At 51.5% G+C, this 19,468-nt stretch overlaps 6 protein-coding genes across 6 annotated transcripts; 3 read left to right on the forward strand and 3 right to left on the reverse strand.

Annotated features, from left to right (window-relative positions):
- Positions 1–1,105: 1,105 nt before the first annotated feature.
- Positions 1,106–2,293, forward strand: ABOM_005598 (quercetin 2; the record flags this gene model as incomplete). The annotated part of the gene is made up of 1 exon (XM_022532727.1): positions 1,106–2,293. The coding sequence occupies one exon, from the start codon at positions 1,106–1,108 to the stop codon at positions 2,291–2,293; it is 1,188 nt and encodes a 395-aa protein (XP_022389057.1).
- Positions 2,294–2,582: 289 nt separating this feature from the next.
- Positions 2,583–3,967, reverse strand: ABOM_005599 (uncharacterized protein; the record flags this gene model as incomplete). Its single annotated transcript, XM_022532728.1, has 2 exons — positions 2,583–3,870; positions 3,921–3,967. The coding sequence occupies 2 exons, from the start codon at positions 3,965–3,967 to the stop codon at positions 2,583–2,585; spliced, it is 1,335 nt and encodes a 444-aa protein (XP_022389058.1).
- Positions 3,968–6,802: 2,835 nt separating this feature from the next.
- ABOM_005600 (uncharacterized protein) lies at positions 6,803–8,215 on the forward strand (the record flags this gene model as incomplete). Its single annotated transcript, XM_022532729.1, has 5 exons — positions 6,803–6,947; positions 7,018–7,136; positions 7,195–7,330; positions 7,414–7,800; positions 7,851–8,215. 5 exons carry the CDS (start codon positions 6,803–6,805, stop codon positions 8,213–8,215), a joined length of 1,152 nt encoding a protein of 383 aa, XP_022389100.1.
- Positions 8,216–10,960: 2,745 nt separating this feature from the next.
- ABOM_005601 (integral membrane protein TmpA) lies at positions 10,961–12,376 on the forward strand (the record flags this gene model as incomplete). The annotated part of the gene is made up of 1 exon (XM_022532730.1): positions 10,961–12,376. One exon carries the CDS (start codon positions 10,961–10,963, stop codon positions 12,374–12,376), a length of 1,416 nt encoding a protein of 471 aa, XP_022389105.1.
- A 141-nt stretch (positions 12,377–12,517) lies between these two features.
- On the reverse strand, positions 12,518–14,314 carry ABOM_005602 (uncharacterized protein; the record flags this gene model as incomplete). Its single annotated transcript, XM_022532731.1, has 5 exons — positions 12,518–13,289; positions 13,343–13,432; positions 13,494–13,619; positions 13,697–13,779; positions 13,838–14,314. The coding sequence occupies 5 exons, from the start codon at positions 14,312–14,314 to the stop codon at positions 12,518–12,520; spliced, it is 1,548 nt and encodes a 515-aa protein (XP_022389131.1).
- Positions 14,315–16,344: 2,030 nt separating this feature from the next.
- On the reverse strand, positions 16,345–17,850 carry ABOM_005603 (MCT family MFS transporter; the record flags this gene model as incomplete). The annotated part of the gene is made up of 4 exons (XM_022532732.1): positions 16,345–17,186; positions 17,236–17,410; positions 17,473–17,579; positions 17,646–17,850. 4 exons carry the CDS (start codon positions 17,848–17,850, stop codon positions 16,345–16,347), a joined length of 1,329 nt encoding a protein of 442 aa, XP_022389104.1.
- Between the last annotated feature and the right edge of the window lie 1,618 nt (positions 17,851–19,468).

Genomic DNA, 19,468 nt, shown 5'->3' on the forward strand with positions numbered 1-19,468 from the left:
AATGACTGCCTCGTACAGGGTATACGCTATGAGCGCATAATGCATGTAGAGAAAGAGTTTAAAGTGTGGTTTCATTGGTGAAAAGCCCAAAGTCACCCAACTATGATTTGATAGCAGATCTGATTGCTTGGCTGGTATCCTGCTTGGAACCTTCTCAAAAGTCTCACCAGGGACAGCCGCCAAGTTGGTCCCGGCTCTACAGGCGGGAAGTTTTAGGTTAGTATCATCATAGTCTGTCGTAGGATTATAGCGAGTGTTCTAGAATCTGAGACGATTTCTTGGCTGTCCTTTTTGTTGCTCCTCTACTCCCGCCTTCTGGGTCGCTTAGGCTTCCAGAAAAAGTATCTTGCGATTGATAATCGGGTTAAAGATGATCCACATGTTCTGACATGAGCCGGGATTTGAAGGGACATACTCGTGGCATGTGGGGACTACTTTAAAAGCCTGCAGCGGAATTAATTCCCACTGAGAGTCACTCGTTGCTAAGCAATCTGGATGGCTCGAATGGTGAACTGATCATATCATCTCCCTTCCCCACGGCACCACCCCTTCACGATACCCACTGTAGGACATTATCATCTACGCGCTATTACTGAAGCGATGAATAGCCCAAGGGGACCGTAGAAGTGTCAGAGACAGAGTTAAGGCATTCACAGGAGTATAAAGCGGTACACCAAATCCGAAGCATCTGGAAAGGACGCATGGCCAAGCGAATAGGCTTCCCTGTCGTGAAGATTGCTCTAGCTGCCTCCATCTCATGATGCTGGTTTCAGGCCGCGCCAAGGAGTCCCGACCATGGTGGTAGCATGGCGCAGGTGTACGATAAACCCATGGCAGAAGGGCTTGGCAGGGACTATACAGCATTATCGGTTGTCAGGCAACATGAAATTACATGATATCTTGTCAGGTACATCGAGCGGGCCTCTGTGTCCTGTAATAACGGATCCCACTGATCACTGTGGTCGTGTCAGTTGTAGCTCACATATCCCATGTCCCCTGCTATATAATACTCTTCCTCGCCGAGTCACTGTTGCCCTTCTCCCTCAGTCTCTACTATATACTATTCTCTCCATATATGCTGCAGCTCCTATAATACTGCGCCAAGATGAAGAGCCCATTTGCACCATGGATGTTATCAATTCTCTTGCTCACTCCCTTTGCTGCGACAGACAGCGTTCCGTCAAATAAAAGCATCATTGTTGATACGGCACCCAATTTTGTGCGTCCATATGTTCTTCCTAAGTACAAGGGTGATGCAATCAAACTCACCTCCTCCCAAACCATCCGCTTCTCCATCACTGCCAACTCGTCTGACGGTGCCTTTTCCCTGCTGCAACATAACGGCAAGGCTTCAGGCTGGTTATCAGCCCGGCCGCACACCCATGGCTTGACGCATGAGCATCTTTACTGTACGCGTGGTCGTTGTCAGCTCTGGGGACAGAAGAATGTCACCAATTCTAGCCATGAGGCCCGCGTCGCTACACCAGGAGACTACGGCAATATCCCCCCAGGCTCAATCCACACCTTCCAGCTGGTGGATCCCGACTCGCAACTTACGCATGTCTTCCATCCTGGCGGTTTCGAAAAACTCTTCAATGTCTTCAGTCAAGGAGAACACGATACCCATGGGATCAGTTCACCCTATGTTCCTATTCCAGATGATCCCTCGCCGTTCGGACCGATGACGCCCCAGGAATACAACCGCCTTGTCTCCTTGGACCTGTATGCAGCACCAGAGGAGGAGTATATCCCAAGGCGCGACTTTGTGAATGGGACGGCCGGTGAAGCCAAGCAGTCCTGGCATGATGGTCCCAACACCCCACCCAATGATCCCACAACTCCATACTTCGTTGCCAAGGATTACGGCCCAAAGTATCTCAACACCGACATTGGATACAAGGTCATCCAGCCACTGGCAACCCCCGCACAAACGGACGGGAACTTTACTATGGGGACCATTATCATGTCAAGTAAGTTGGCAAATGAGTCCGTCTCGACGGCGACATTACCGCACCATTTTGCCCTCCAAATGGAGGAGGGACAGCTTGCTTTGCGCGTACAGGGCTATGAGTGGGTACATTTACTACATGGTGATGTCGCGTTTGTGCCAGCCGGCGTGTCGTTTTCATATTATGCCACTGTTCCCTATACCAAGTTTATGTATATGAATGCAGGCGGTAAGGGGTTGGAGTACCAGTTATTGAGGAGGAGTGTGGCCTGGGAGTTTCCAGCATATCCAGTATTTCCGGGGTTTCGGGCTAACACTACTGGCATCAATCCTACCCAGCTGTGATTACTGTTATTGGCGACAAACTGTACACCGTCCTCGGGGGCGTTTGTGGACTGCTTATATTCTAGTGGGGCTATTCACATTAACGGGGACATGGCTTCCAGTTGACATTCCTTCTGCAACTACAATGAGAAGAGTACATATACAAACTCATAGAAGATCAGCGAATACCTCGCACGGGATGTAGGAGCCCATGTTCTGTGCTTTCCCTTTTTTTCTTTGTTGTATTATTAATGTTCGTATATACTAGAGCCCTATCCAGCCAGTATTCCACTGGATATTTCTGAACACATCAGGACACAGATTCGACGGGGAAAATCTCCCCGGTCAAGGTTCCAGAGCACCACCCTTTCAGTGGTAAGACCCAGGTCTCTGGTGTGAGACCTGGCGCTTGAGTAACAATACCAAACGGCCCCATCCCCTTGTCCACTTGCATCGGTGTCCCATTGCACACCTCCTGGTCAAACTCGGCGGGAAAAAGCGTCAGCTGCCCGCAGGATGTCCGCCGTGTGTAGACCCCGGACAGGACAATCAAGGCAATTGCTGCTGCGATGAGGAGGAGGGTGTATGCCCGATACCACCACGTACGAAGGCATGGGATGACGGTTGTTGTCTCCCGGCCGCACCGAATGAGGTAAATGATGAAGAGGATGATCGATACCAGGATGAACACAATATACATGATGGGGAGCAGCCAAAGGACTGACGCAGACGGTGGCTGCGTCAGTAGCTGATTCACCCCCTGATAAGGGATCATATAGCACACACAGATGGCCAGAATGGCACAGAGGAGGCCAACATAGCAGCAACGGACGATTACAACAACGGCCTGAGTGGGAAGACAAAATTTACTGGGAGACACATAAGCATCGGGCGACGGGTCACCGATGGCCATGGAGCTTGTGGGTAAGAGTGACGCATTGGAGGACGTGACATTTTTAGCGTCCGGGCTGCTGTGCACGGCTGTATAGGAGGGGCCATCTGAAGACGGGGTGTGCATGATCTGCTGTGCCAATATACCCCTGTTCTCATAGGTTTCGTGCTCATTATAGGTGTAACTCTCGGTCAGCCAGGGGGCAGCGAACAGACGAAGGAGACCGATGACCGCAAGAGGGTAAAAAATCGTGCTCATGGAGATTGTTGCGTTGTATGGCTGATTCCCAATGTTCGCTAAAGCCAAGATGCCGCGAACTAAAACAACGAGGGCCTGGATACCTTGTAGGGTGATGATGACAGTCTTAATGGAATCGATTGACAAGATTTCCGTGCGATGGTGATGTGGGATGCGCGTACAGAAACTTCGACTCTGCCTCATCATGTCTTCGGAGCCGTCAAAGCCGTGTGACGTCCAAAACAGCGCATTTGTGGCGGCCATGTCCGCCGCGTCCCAACGATGGCGGTGCCTCACGCGGCGTTCCACGATGCGAGGTATCGCCATAGGATGGTCGTGGGGTTGTATAGGCAAAGCGTGTCGAGCCACGTCGGGGGACTCGGGCATCGTCGGACGACGCTCGGAACACCCGACAGGATATGAGCAATCAGTGGGGACAAACAGAGCGTCAGGATCGAGAGCCAGTCTTCTAGCTTCAGGATGTTAGTTTTGTCGGCATAGTTAAACACCTGCAGGAACAGCGGCTCGATCTGTACGTCCGGAGTGACATTCAGGTTCTGGGCCATGACACGGTTATGATCTGAGCATCTCTCGTGTATGAATCGGCATCAGAAGCGTCAATCCAGTGGCAACAAGGCGCACGATTGTGAGCCATTGAGATTTTGCACCTCTATTGGAATGATTGGGAACGCAGCGGCAGGGTCAAAGATTTATCGACGCAGCCTCAGGATCGGCCGTCCAAGCGCTTTTCCTGTCGACGATCACGCGTATATCTGGCATGTTTATTGGCGCGTCGATCGCATCCAAACAAGACGATCAGATCCACCTCCTTGGGGGCGGAAAGCCTTCATGCGCAAATGAAGAGTGGCCATCTTGAACAACCTCCGACGATCCTCGCTCTAAGCCTCCAAGACTTTTGGCGGTTTCCCACTCCTGATGGCTAAGAAAAGAACTTCGCCCACCAGGCATTTGGAAAACTCACTGAAATCGGACGGTATGCTCCGGAGATGCCTGCTGGTGTGCGATATATATTTCCCGAGATCATGATACCGTGTGGCTCCGCCATGATGCTTTGGAAGAGCGAACACTTTTAACCTTGTTTTCGGGCAATCCAAGCAGTGTATATATATATATAGAGAGAGAGAGAGAGAGAGAGCTCATTACTTAAACACGCGCTGTGACTACGACATTCTTCATTCTTGCTGAGTTGTGGCATGCCGTCACTTCCACTTATCCTTACGCCATATTTCATGGAACGTGGATGACTAAGCGCATTGCAGCCGGTTGGGAATAGCCAGGATGATTATTAGAACACTGGCAGGTCACAATGGCCTGCCGGAAGTTGAAATTGTAGACACCGGCTCTGGACATTCAGAGTATTCTAGATTATTTTTTATGTAGTTTTGGTAGTATTGATAGCTCGCCGTGGTCGCAGCTTCAATGTAACCTGGATAACGCTGTCGGAGCCGCCGTTATCGTTACCAGGAGGGGCTGGATACCAGCCATGGCACAATCTCTTCTAGAACTTCTTTAAACTTTTTAAGAAAGAAAGAACTCTCGCTGTTCACCTTGCTGGGCGAGACATCATTGTCAGTGGGTCCGTTTTGAGCCATAGCGACTACTCCGTACTTAAGATAAGCCCTAGGGCCACAAGGAAAAGACGGTCGCATCCAGGCGTCCATGCGGTCCCGGGGCCAATAGCGAACGTTGACACGCGCCCAAGGATTTAATGTCGCAATACCCACCCTGTTCTATGGATTCTGGATTTCTGGAACATGTCTTCTACGCTAATGTGCGGATTATTGAGCCTTTGTTGAGGGAAGAATAAAGTGTGGCCGGGGGCTATTTTAAGCCATGTGGTTTGGTAGCCAACGTTGAGTCCCAGCTTTTGCCGTTTCCTCCACTCTTCCCTTTTGACTCCTCGTTACCCATGGATGGCCTCTCGCTAGTTAATATTGAGGTTAGGCGATTGGCAGGAGTCCACTGTGCCCACACCAAGACCCTTTTTGTCTCAGTCAGGTTTCATCTTGGGCTCAAGTGTTGCCCATCGGGCTGAAGATCTGTTAATGAGAAAAGCACTTTGTTTGGCTGGCAACAGGGGGAATAATTAGTCGGTGTCAAGTCAAGGAACAATCCGACCTGATCAGATCATCTGTTCCAGAGAAAACCGATGGTGGCTGGATATACTTGGTTGTGGGTCGCCTCTCGGTTGTCAAGCTATACGATTACGGAGTACTCCGTCTTCTGGGTATTTTAACCCTAACCCGCGCCATGGTTCAGAATGCGCCTAGTTTACGTCCATGATTCTCGTGCTGTCATCAACAGCATGCAAAGGAGCGAAGCACAGAAGTTGCCTGTATAGAGCCGGTGAAGATTCAATCAGATGTCTTGTTCCTGAGGATTGTCCACCGCAGCAGCATGGGAACAATGGCATCCACAACGGCATTCAAGGGAGCCCTGGACGAGTTTCAATCGCCACACCTCAGGCCATCAACAGGCTCTTGCTGAAGCTTATTCTCAATGTGTTCTGAGACGGGCACTAAGAAACTCTGAAGCCCCTGAGACCCGTAAACATTTCCCTCGGCTCCACGCGTCAGCCCTCGTTGCACTGGCCAAGAATTCGCATTCCGGTGACTCCATTCCCCCTATTCTCCGCAATGCAAGGAAAGCTCGATGAATATCGCCCACGGCAAGTGTTCGTCGATGTACTCTAAATCCTTTACGCATGTAGCCTTTTAATGACATTGAACTCGAGAGGCACTTGTCAGTTTTCCTCGGCATGAGAGTGCTTCACCGGATGTTGATCAATTTCGTGCTCTCGTCCAATACACGCTCGTACCTCGAACCTGCTTTACCGTTCCAGATGGTCTTGTCCTTGGCCGAAATACGGTAACCGGCTTGGAATAGGGGACCATGAAGGAGAGGAGACGTCGAAGAGATTAAAGTTTGTGGCGAGATCCTTCCACGCACAACTGGAGCTCTTATCATCTCAAGATTCGAACCGTTAGTGGGGCCAGCAGCTTGATTCAGGCAAGAGATCGCCAGTCATGTTCGCTCCCATAGGCCGTCGAAGGCCTCCTTCCACCGGCGCCATTTCTAGGAGGAAAAGATATACGAACACACCCACCGGCCCGGCAACGATCGTGTCACATCCTGTAACAGTAGTCAGTTACTTAAAGTATTGGCTACGGGGCCAATTGCCTCTGGGAATTCCATGCTTGGGTCAGTGGGACACGTTATGTAATAGAAGCGAACAGTGATCACAAGCAAGCAAGCTTTCATTTCGTTTGATTTAAGCGCGCGTAGGTGACACCTCCCAGTCGCTGCGATTTCCCGCTCAGATCTATGCATGCCTCACGCAAGACCCGAAATGAGGCCCTGTGACGGTGCCTCAGTATCTCATGGCTGTTGACCTCGCTGTGTCCGTCCCGACGCTGGTGGGGAGTCTACTCTCGGCTCTTGCGTCGGCTTTTGTTCTCGTCATCTTCGCCATTTCACCAAAAAACCATTTCCGCCATTGGCTAATTCTCAATCTGACCATCGCGGGTACCGTATATCACATATCACAATCCTCCGACTCATGATTGGGCTAACATGGGCATGACCGGTCAAACAGATTTCATCAATGCCACAAACAATACCGTTTCAGGATTCTTAGTCGTCAGTGGGCGCCATGACCTTAGCCCTGGACCTGGCTGCCAGCTGAATGGTTGGATGGGCCAATTCTCCGTCCAAGTACGTTTCACCAGCCGTCCTCGACTATGGGCCTCCCTTCTCATCACGGATTCTGCAGGCGATTGATTTTTCCATTTTGGCCATAGCCATGGTCGCGTTGTGGATTGTCCAACGACCAACCATAGTATCAACGTTAAGCTGGAGGGCCAAGGTGATATTGTGCATCTCAATCTGGATTACCCCCTTAATCACCAGTGAGTGTTCATTCCTTGTCCCAGTTCGGCACATGTACACCGTCCGGTTCGGTGGTACGGCCCACATTACTTACTAGCAGCAGGTACCACGGCGGTGGGCTTGGGGATTGTTGGGCCCGTCAGTGGCAACTGGTGTTGGATCGAGTCACAATACCTAGGCTTACGGTACGCCCTCGGACATGGCTGGCGAATAGCTATTGTGTTCATTACGGCCATAACGTATATCGTGGTCTTCGTCGTCGTGAAGCGCCGCTACGAGCATCTGAGCCTGTTCCCGAACGGTGACACATCCTCTGGCCGCGATAAATCTAGGTCCACAGAAGGGGATGCCGTAGATCTGTCGTCCATAAGGCTGGACACGACAATCACTGTCCAGAGTAGCGAGGTGTTCAACAATCCAGCTAGCACAGATGGGGTAAGCGAGTCTCCTTCACAGGATCATCTCGCATCGCAGGCCCCTTTCTCTGCAGGTAAGCCGATGGCATATCTTTCCTAAGCTAATCCTAACGAGACGCTCTAGTGAAAAGTCAGCCGAGTAAATACGACACGACCTCCGACGAGCGCCGCCTGAGGTATGCTGACACCCCAGGAAGGGGGGTGGATGCTACGGAACAACGAGATAAGAAAATCCGCTATGCCGAAGTTCGCCGTGTGATGTTGCTGAATGGCTACCCGGCATTTTATGTGCTGCTGTGGATCCCCGGGCTGCTCAATCGGTTGCTCGAGTCCCTTGGTCATAAGACCAGGTGGCTGCAGATCCTGCAAGCATCTACGCAATTCATCGGTCTTGCCAATGCTTTTACTTATTCATACAATGAAGGCTTTCGTCGCCAGATTCGCTCGTTGGTCACAAGGCAGAGGCGATCGTACCATGAGCAGCTGTAATACCAATGATAATAGGAGGCAGACAGAATTCACGCAGTACATTAATGATACTTCTTGCATAAAAGATACTGGAACTATGCCTCATGACGAGACGCATGTCGGGTTTGTTCGGCCTCCCAAATGTAAGAGATTATTAACATGCATCAACCTTAATCTTTACGTCTTCCTTGTTTGAATGCGCTGTTCGGTCCTCCCAGCACGTCAACCCGTGTTTAGCTCCACCTTGACATGCATACCAGGAGTGCATCCATCACACGCCTCAAAGCCACGTTCGCTGAGCTGGTCTACTTAACTGTATAGAGTGCCAGTAGCTCTACCGCCTTTCTTGCTTCCTAATGTTTGAGCATTTCCTTAGCTCAACGCAGCTCGGGGTCTGTATTGCCAGTATATGATTCTCTAAGCATATATGTATCTTGTAAGCAAATAAGAAAATATCGGATAGGTAGGAAAGACAGTGACACTATGTATATTGTGATTTGTAGTTCATGACAAGGGAGTATTCAGCGTCAGGATGCCGGGCTGCATACGGATCGGGGGGACGGACACGCCTCATGGTGTTCCCCAAAGCGGCCAGAGGCTCAGATTCCTGCAGCCGATATGCCAGTACTGTCAATAAAACCTGATTCAGGGTTTTCCTGGGCGGGGCCGTTCGCGTAGGCAGCGAGGGTGTTGTCCGTTATGGACTTGTTGCGTCGGTTGATGCCGAACGGAAGACACACCCGTAGATGTCGATGCCTCAGGCATTCAGATGCCAGCTGGACCGACCCACAGGCCCTAAAATCTCATTCCAAATGATCGACACCACACACACACACACACACACACAGACGCAGAATCCACAACTGAATTATGTCATCTCAAACCTGAACTGGCCTGGCTCGCTTATTTAGGAATACGGGATCTGACCCTGTTAAGGTGACTGCCTCTTTAGGGTAAAGAGCAGCCACTCTGTGCAGCATGCGTCGTCCTGACCTGTCACGCTCTCTTGGCGCGAAAGGCGTCGTTGACTAGCGAAACGGGAGGGATAACCTGGAGGGATTCACTACTGAAGATGCAGAAGGCAATGTTGCACATCACGTACATCCTTGTCAGGATGATGCCACGGAGAATGCCTCTTAAGACCATATCCCCGTTTGCTGTTACTGTGTGCTGCAAGTATCCTCATATCGGACGTGCGAGGTGGGTTTGGGCTCGGTTAAGTGGTATTACTGGGTGTACTGTTTTTATTTTTAGACTCTGACTGGCTTGTCCTGGGTGAGCAAGGCAGGGGTCCATCGGCCCCTAAGGCATAACGAGCGTTGGAGAGCGTTGGAGAGCGTTGGCCGGGCCTGGCCGCTAGGCTGTGCTTACGTTATCGAAACGACTCGTGCTGGAGGACGAAGGGGATAATGAATTCAGTATTGCCATGGGGATTGCATCCTAGACAACCAGATCATGCCATAAAAGCACGAACCTGCAGGACATTCCCTGTCGACGGTGCCGGGCTACGCAGCGATATTTTGCGAATCCTTGGATAGCGTCAAATGTGGTGTCGGGATAAACTTTTTACCTCAGCCCGCTGCCTCGGCTGCCTCGTCTGTCAGCTCGTGCCTGTCAACGCCAGACTTCCGGGGGTTAATGAGAGTCAGAATCCATGTGGCTACCCAGCCATGACTCGGTGGCCTGTAATGCTTAAATCTATAGACGCAGCCTCATTACTCAGCTGACGGTCTGCTTCCTGTCTGCCCCGGGCTGGAAAGGTGAGATTCAACATACACCGCCCCTGGTATATATTTTTTTATAGCCATGCGCTAAGCCAACACCATCAATTGACTTTGGCGGTCCGAGTCACAGCTCGAGGTTCATGGATGAGAGGCGAGCAAACGAACGAAATTAATACAATTGGCTAGTGAGGGGTCCTACCGTTCTAATTGGCACGGTTAGAACCCTAGCAAAGCCTTCTAGATGCCAAGCCGATGCCTTATCAGCGAATGGACTAGCAGCATGTCGATCCCCACGCCTCGACGCTGCTGGCGGTTGATTGAGAGTTCAGACAGGTAGGCCCTCCCGGTGCACGGTGATCATCGTAAATCCGGCGGTAAGAAAGGAATCTCCTCTTCCTTCCTCCCCGGCCAGAGATCATGGCCTTTCCAACCTTGATAGTGGAGATGGGAAACGCAATTTGTGTTGAGCTGCAAAATTTAATTAAGCTGCACCGGAACCCCAACGGCCAGAGCGGTAATGGGGGCAGACGGGTCCTAGTCCATGGCTAGCTGGTTGCATTGCATACGCATGAGTCGTCCTCCCATGCCATTCGCCCAAGTCAGATTCGATGGAGAGCCCCCGGTTCGACTGCCTGCGTGGCCTCTTTGTTTCCCTATAGTTGCCCCTGCCAGTCCACTAAATGGCTCGCTCGTCGACCTCAGCCATGCGACTGGCACCTGCCATCGGCGCAGCTAATACACTTGCTAGTTCAGCGACCCACAACTGTCGACTTGCTAACGGCCTCTTACGAGTATCAGAGGGTGAGGGGTAGTTTTGCTGACAACCACGCCGGTACTTACCCGTAAGACTCCCTTGGTAGCACTGATCTTATTTAAGTCGTTATCATTCTGATGTTTCTTTTTTTTTTTTTCTTTTTTCTTTTTTTTGCCCGTTGGATTCATGTATGTACATATGTCTCTGATTTTGTATATATCTGGGTTTTCGCACGCCCGTGGCCCTCAATTGCAACACCACACCTAGGCTGCATCATCTTGGAACGCAATGTCGCCCACACATGCCAGCAAGCCGAGTGTGGCGACATCAGTCGATACATATCTCAGTAATGACACCACCGGAGATTGGAAGCGGTATTCTGCCAATGTGGACCTGGAGGCCCAGCAGCCCCCCAGGAAGTGTTTTGCCTCCCTACGGTATCTGCTGCTCACCATCTATCGCCGCTTGTTTACCCTCATCTATTGTGGCAATGCGGTCGCATTCGTGATTGTGATGGTGCAGAGCCGAGAGAAGCTGCTGGCATTCGTCAACGCAGCTGCCGTGAATTTACTCATATGCGGTCTGGCGCGACACCCCATGGTCGTGAACATGATCTTTGTGAGCATATGTCGCATCCCACAGTCGACTCCTCTCATGCTGCGCAAGATGGCCGCGAAAGCGTATCATTACGGCGGTGTACACAGTGGATGTGGCGTGGCATCGTTCCTGTGGTATGTGGGCCTCGTGGCTTTAATATCGCGGGAATATTGGATGTTGCCAGGCTCAGGGACAGTCTCCCTGCCGGTGGTGGTCCTCTCTTATGTGTTGCTCGCGGATCTGGTGGCGATCATTGTCGTTGCGCATCCCACATTCCGCACGAAAATGCATGACTATTTCGAGCTGACGCACCGATTCGGGGCATGGCTGGCGGTCGCGCTGTTCCTGACTCTTCTGGTGGTCTTTTCTGACCAGGCCCGTCACGCAGAAGGCGTGAGCCTGGGACGATACTTGATCAAGCTTCCTGCGTTTTGGATTGTGCTCGTTATCGTCGCCACCATTGTCCACCCGTGGCTGCTGCTGCGTCGAGTGAAGGTCTGGCCTGAATATCTATCACCACATGCGGCCCGACTGCACCTGGACCATACGTCCACGGCATTCGGCAAAGTCATCGCGCTCTCCAAGCATCCATTGCGCACGTGGCATAGCTTTGCAACCTTCCCGGATCCCGATGGCAAAAGCTTTTCATGCATCGTATCGAAGGCAGGTGACTGGACCACTCGATGCATTGACCAGCAACCAACCTACCTATGGAAGCGTGGAACACTGATGTACGGCTTTATCCATGTGATGCGGGTGTTCCGTAGGGTCGTCATTGTCACCACAGGGTCCGGAATAGGGCCCTGTCTCTCATGGCTGAGTGAGAAGGATCGGCCGCCGCTGCGAGTCCTCTGGCAGACACGAAATCCAGGCCGGACATATGGCAAAGACGTGCTCAACCTCGTGCGCCAGCTGGACCCTAACCCGCTGATCATCGACACCAACAGCAGCGGGCGAGTGGACATGGTGCCAATGGCGCGAGAACTCGTCCGGGAATTTGATGCGGAGGCTGTCTGCGTCATTAGCAACCCGGTGCTCACGAAGAAGGTCGTCTTCGAACTCGAGGCCAGTGGGGTGCCCGCTTTTGGGCCCATCTTTGACTCCTGATCGTCCGCGGGAGGGTAGAGCCATGTAATCCCTACTTTGTATCTACTGCGACTGTTCCAATAAATCTTCATTTGTACCTAATAGTAAATGAACATAAGCCCCCCAAACCAGAACCGAATGCCGGTACTTCTGTATCCTTACTCAAAACTTGATGGACAAGTCATCGCTCGAAGAATCAATAAATTTAGGCCAGGTATTAGTGAACACCAGGGTGAGGATGGACTTCTGGGCCTCGTCAAAGGAAGAGATCCCGAAGTTCACCGGAACAGCGACCGAGTCGGGAACACGGGACTTGATCTGCATGATGCTCTGGCTCACGTACGGGTTTTCATCCAGACACAGCGCGCGAGTGTCTTCTTCCATGTGTGTTGCGGTGCCCCTGGACACACGCCGACCGGAACATTGCACCGCGTCACCAAACGTTGCTGTCAGATCCGAGTAGATCCGCGATTCGACGTTGATCGGGAACTCCGCCGTTTTCAAATTGACGCAGGCGCTATAGATCTCGACCGCAATCTTGAAGAAATGAAGCCGGTGATATTGAGGATCTCGGCTCCAGTCGTATTCGGGATTTGAGGTGTTGATTCTGGCCCAGCTGGCCTTCCAGTCGCGCACGTAGTTCAAGAAGATGATATTTTCGCCGCTGAATTCCTTGGCCGCGGCGAAATGGAGCAGGGCGTGGGAGTCTTCCTCTAGGCACTTCTCCAACGCCTTGATAGAGTACAGCTCATTCATGCGGCTGGACCCCGTCTGCGATTTCGACGTCCCCGAATCGGATTCGCTGTCGTTAACTTTCTCGTTCCAGGCCTGGATTGCGCCTAGGATGCGATCTCGCTGCCTTCTAGAAACGATAACCTCATAAAATGGAAAGAAGATTGTAACACCCTCCATGGCGATAATACCCGGAGCGAACCTGCTAATGTTATCAATCCGGGCCGCGAGCCTTCGAGAATGGAAGTGCCTTACCAGAGAGCTGGTACCCAGTGCCTATTAATGGCCGCCCAAGGCTCGGAGGTTGAATTTAGTGCTATGAACCACAGGGGTGAGCCTGGTAAACTGCGGAGAGGTCAGTATGAAGGATTGCGAACGGCACCAGGATGGGTGGTTAGACACTCACGCGGCGATGACGCAGAGTGTGATTTGAAGCCTCCAGTGATGGATGTCACGAATGTTGCGAATCTTCCAGAGAATGCACGGCGCAAATATCCACGACCAGAACAACTGCCACAGGATCGAAGGAATCCTAGATACTTGTCAGAAAAAAAAGTCGACCATGCTATAATCCGATAGTGATCTTGCCATTCAGGACCTCGCCGACACTCTGCGAGGCTGCCGTGTTGGGAGAAGCTGCCGAATCCATGGAACTTTCGGGAAGCAAGGTAGATAGAGAGCGACAGACAGAGCTGGATTCGAGATGGTTAAACCAGCATTGCGGAAAATGAGCGCGTCCGGTTAACTCACTTGTACTGCCATTCCCACGGCAATGGCGACTTCCGTTCGGTGGACCAAGTTCATTTCTTTCCATTGACGCCAGTATTGACTGGGATATTTCGAACCAGTACTACGACTGGCCCTCTGCGGTTGGTGTGCGGTATGGAGCATCTTCTCCTGAATTCCGGAGACACTGAGAAGCTGCATGCTGTTTGCTTGGAAAAGAGCGATCCCCAGCGGCAGGTAAATGCTCATGATCCAGTACTCCACACCGCAGGGGTATGCACCGGCCATGGTGTATGCCAGCATGCAGAGAATCCAGTAGATATGAAGACATAATACCGCGCTGAGGGCGAGAGGTAGGTTCCGAATCCGAATGCATTGCTCATGGCGATTGACGACCAGGAAGACGGAGCCGACAAGCAGTGCGACCGTCCACACGATGGCCACAGATACGTAGAATTTGCCTAAACTATCGAAGATTCCGTCTGGGTAGGTGGAAGCCATGCTTGATGGTCATGAAGATCGAGACACGCCATCCAGAAGAAACCGATCGCTCGGGACTCTGCGCATCAAAATGGATTTCTCGGTAGGCAAGAGGAATGTTATGTAGAGAAGATTGTGGTGTGTTTCTGCTCTGTCAAGCCACGGGGATCGGCAGTGAAGATCACTGGCTTCCTGTGATCCTCCGGGGTAAGGTTCACTAGTGTTTCCTATGGCCGAAATAGCCCCTGAGCCACTTCCATTAGTTGAGGAAGACACGCTTTACAGCCTAGTCCAATTGGTGCAATTGACGGCCCTGACGTGTGGAGGGGTTTTATCAACAGCATTGATTCGGCAGGTACCAGTGCCACCATCTCCATGATAATTACGTACAGAGTACGGAAGTCATTAGGTGTATTTCCGGGAGGACGAAGATATGCAGAAGGGATTTGTCCACTTATCTGACCCGTCCACTCTGGATCCACGCACGGATCGCCCATCCACCAGGGGGAAGCGCGAAGGACAGTTGAGTCTTGAGCGTCGGGTTGGCTTGTGGTGGAGATATTTTAACGTCGGCCCGTACCAGTCCGGCCGCCCAACCCAATCGGAAGCGCAGACTCGGGGGTCAGCTGTCAGAGCTAAGCCCTAGTTGCAGATGAATTAAATGAGAAAGGTTACATGGCGAGAATATCTTCTGATACTTCACAACATCCCCCGGTGGGCCTCCCCTCGTACTTTTGGTTGCCTCGTCGGTCCCATGCAGGAAGCGCTATGGAACACCATTGGCTACGGGGCTCATTTCAGTCATTTTGAAGCCATGATTTTCATGATTGTCATGCTTATCCTCTTGTCCTTCACCAGGTCCTGTTTAACTGTCTGCAGGCAAGGACGTAGGATGCATGCACAGAATACCAATGGAATAAGACATGGAAGCATTCATCGGCAGAAAATGTTGCTGGACTGTGCCAATTTGTGACTATTTCTCGTTGCGCAGCCTGACGCATCAGACGCTTTCGCCTATCTCGGTGAGCGCTAGGAAGAGAACCCTTGCTCGACGTGTTCCAACTGGCGTCCTAACTGTCCTTAATTTCTTAATCTTACCAACTCGTCCAACGATTACTAGTCCGGTGTTTTGCCAAAGTATGGGACCAACCAGCGTGCCCGTTGGCAAACGGTTGTTCAGTTGCAGAGATTCTTCTTTCCAGGAAGTCAGTTTTGTGGAAACGGTTGATCCCTCTACGCCACGCGAGCAAGGGGGTCCCATGACGAACACAATTTACCGGACGGCACTCAGGATGAGATTTGGCTTCTGGGGCCTGAGTTAGATCTACAATTTTCATTATCGCGATTCGCAGTCATTGCTTGGACCGCGTTACTCCGTAATTCCCGCAAGCTTCAAGCTGAGCAGCAAGGGCTTGAAACTATCCGTTCGGCAGCTTGCGCCTGACGAACTTTGCATTCTACCCCTTTTCTATCGGTCGAGGAATTTTTGTGATATCTCCAAAGTTACTGCCGGTCGGACCGGCAATTTTACTTCGTATATGGAGTCTTGTCGCGAGTGACGCCATGGTTTGAGGGTGCAGCATGGAGTTCTGATCGCAAAGGCTCTCCACGCCTTGTACCATGCTCTCCCCGTATCGTGGGAGGATATTCGTGGATGACGACTATCGAATAGTAGTGTGATACATTAAGTGGTTTCGATCTCCCAGAGACCCAATAGCCCCACGCCGCCGATATGATACGTTTAATTCATCCATCCCTGCCCTCGTATACCTTTTGCAAGACCTAGGAGAGAACCATGTGTGCATGTACGTCTCGTTGTAGGTATCGCATTTCAGGCGAGCATAGGATTCTGACATGGAGTTTGGGCCATTAATTTGTCTATTAATACTAATAACGCCAACAACAACAAAGACTGAGCAGAGGAACTCCTTGGTGTCAGAAGACCGCCTGGAAGTCTTGTGGGAAGCATTCGAACTGGTAGATTCACGCCAGAATACAGTTTAAGCTAGAGGGTTCGTGGAAATTATAACAACCTCGCAGTTGGAGCCGATCTAATATTTCACCATCAATTTCAGACCTGTCCCAACCAACCTCGCGCCGACGATGAATGCCGTTCCTGCTAAGAGCATCACACCCGAGAAGATCTTCATATTAGTATAGTCTCCACCGGCGTGTTGCAGAATTGCTCCCGCAATCGGACTGGTCGTCAGCCCACCCACAGATGCAAACAGGAAGAGCAGACCAGTGCGATACCCAACCTCTTTCAAAGGTGAGATCTGGGCGATCAGCGCGGGCGAAAGACTGACATACGCTCCAGATGCAAAGCCAAAGAGAGTCGCAAACACGATGATGGGCGCATTAGAGGCCGCGGGGATCCAAAGAGCAAGTACGAGCACACCCGCAACGATACACATGACGATAAAGATATTGTATCTACCGTACCGATCGGACATGAATCCTGCTCCGAGACGGCCAAAGAGGCTGGCCGCATTCAACATGGGAACCAAGTATGACGCGAGGTCTGCGCTCATACCGCTTGCGACCGCCTGGACGATCACATAGTTGATTGGGATAAAGACCCCATAGGTAAGAAGCATGTATCCCAGGAGGGTAATGATGAACACGGGCTCCTTGAATGGCTGAAGCAACTGCACATTGGAGGGCTTTGGGCCTTGCTGTGGGGGACGCCGTGCCTTCACCGTGACAATGGCGATCCCGAGCAGGAGTAAGATCATGAAGGCGGAAATTCGCATGCTCCAGCCAAAGCCAACTTTCGCTATGAGGCGGTCGACCATGATGGGGAAGATCACCCCACCGACGCTGGAGCCCGTCGATAGAGTAGCAAAGGCGATGCCGCGTTTGCGATTAAACCAGGCACTGACAGCGCTTAGGGCTACTTGGGTTAGATTCCACAGCGAGCCGGGAGAAGGAAAAGACTTTACCTGGTTGAAATATAGCGGCCGCCCCGATGGCGCTGCAGATGCCTTGGGAAAGCAAGATTTGGTAGTATTCTTTTGAGATTGACGCCATCATCAGACCGAAGACATGGAAAAATGTCCCTCCGATAATCAAGTATCGAGCGCCAAATGTGTCGTACAGCTTCCCAACAATGGGGCCCTAGGTGGCTTGTAAATATCGAATCTAAATAAACTTCACGGATCCATGATATGCTGACATACCATGGCAAACATAAAGAAGATTTGCAGGGAAGGAATCCAGGAGATGGTACTGGAAGAGAACTGCTTCAGCAGGTGAGACTCATAGTAGTTCTGAAATATGCCGACACCTGGTATTTCACACGGTTAGTCTGGTTGTCCTCCAAGATATCTCACGATTTTAGATAGACACTCACTGTTGACCCATCCAAAGCTACAGAAAGACGTGCACCACGCACCTACCACAACCAACCACGCGGTTAATCCCCCATCCGGAGGCGCGTCGGGCTGATCTGTGGGCGACAAAGATTTCTCCCCATCCATTGATGTTGATATGCCCCCTTCGTCACCCCGTGGTGGAAGGCTATCGCGTTCCTGCGAGCTGGTACGGCTTCGATGCATGTTGATTCGACAGTCTGTGCTCACTAGACGAATGGATGATACGCTTATTCAATGTCCTCCGGTCATATCAGGAAATATATAGGGATGACATTTTCTAGGTGCATTATTTATCACTGTCATGGTTGTGAAGTCATCTCGGCTTCGGGACTACTTGGCGCTCAGCTCGGCTCGGCGTCAGAGGATCATGGGGCCGACGATTCGACAGTCCAAGTGGCAAGTATCAATAGGGATTGTCTCCGGCCGGCCCACAGTGCACAGGGGGCAATGGGGCGTACTGCGAGCGTCACAGGGGAATCGTCATACGGACTATGTGTGCAATTGCAGCATAGGTTAAGTTACAACTGTTCTACTGGATGTCCCGTACGGTGTTGCGAGGATACAAGCTATGTAGGAGTAGATCATTTGCGCGATTTCTTGTCGAGACCTCTACAGAGGGTTAATTTTCAGGATCTGGTAGGTATTATCATAGCTCTACATTGTGGAATATATTTATGTCTGGCGAGCCGGGAAGCGAGTTAATGGAGAGCCTGGCTACTTCTTCAAAACACAGATCACATTGTAGACTTTATACAATGGCTAGTATCGTCAACACCTAAGGCCTATTTACTTTACGGCTCAAATCGATACATTCCCAAATGTTCTGAGAGGTTAATCCACTCCGTCAAGGAACTGGGATCTAGAGGCGGAGCCAAGAGATCCCCAAACCCGTCCGGTGCGCCTCCCGCATCCTGCCCCGAATGCTCTTCAGCCGTGCGTGACTCCAGGATACGTTCCTCAGACGGGCCACAAGCTTGTATCGGCGAGGACATCGCGATATTCTCTCTCCGTCGTGCTGCCTTTTCCCGCAAGTGCTGCAGGACCTTCCACGTCGGCCCTGGATCCGGCCGAGTCGGGTCATTCTCGGTTACATTGCAGACGGCTTCGACAATATTCCACACGCGCACCACATGAGGCCCAGTGGGTTGCGCGCACAGGTGCCACAGTAGATACATCAGGCAGTGGAACTGATTGTAACTCGCGAATAACCAGCGGAACCCACGCAACAAGTCATCTGTCTGGAGCTCCAGGCTTTGCTCCAGGCATGAACATGCCGAGATTAACGTCTGTTCGGCCGTTGAAGAAACAACCTCTTGTGATTGATCATTGCTGAGGCCCAGCTGATACACGGAAAACTCAAACTTGGAGAGGAGAGAGCGCGTGGACAACCACGCAACCTTTTGGATGGGGATGTTAGTGTCGCAGTGACACAGGTATGTACTTTCCAGGTAGGTTGTAAGCTCATGGACGGTTTGGAGACGCTGGGAGTTGTCTGTTTGGCTGCCGGTGCTATGGTATACCTTTTGGAAGGCGATGGCAATCTCCGACGTGAGGAGAAAGAGGCTCATTTCCGTCCATTTCGCGCGTGGTCCCGGCAGGATTCGCAGATCGGGCGACAGATCACTATCATTCACGTGCAGGGGGAGACGAGTATCCGATCGGCTGCCAAAGCCATGTACTGCGAGACCGTGGTCCTCGGCAGCCCGATAGTCCAGCACTAGGATCTGCCACCAGAGCCGCCGGCGGACCTCAGCATCGAATGGGGGGAGATTAAAATGCGATCCGTCGCGATGCAGGCCGA

The sequence above is a fragment of the Aspergillus bombycis genome (assembly GCF_001792695.1).
Source record: "Aspergillus bombycis strain NRRL26010 chromosome Unknown contig00043, whole genome shotgun sequence".
Lineage (NCBI taxonomy): Eukaryota > Fungi > Ascomycota > Eurotiomycetes > Eurotiales > Aspergillaceae > Aspergillus > Aspergillus bombycis.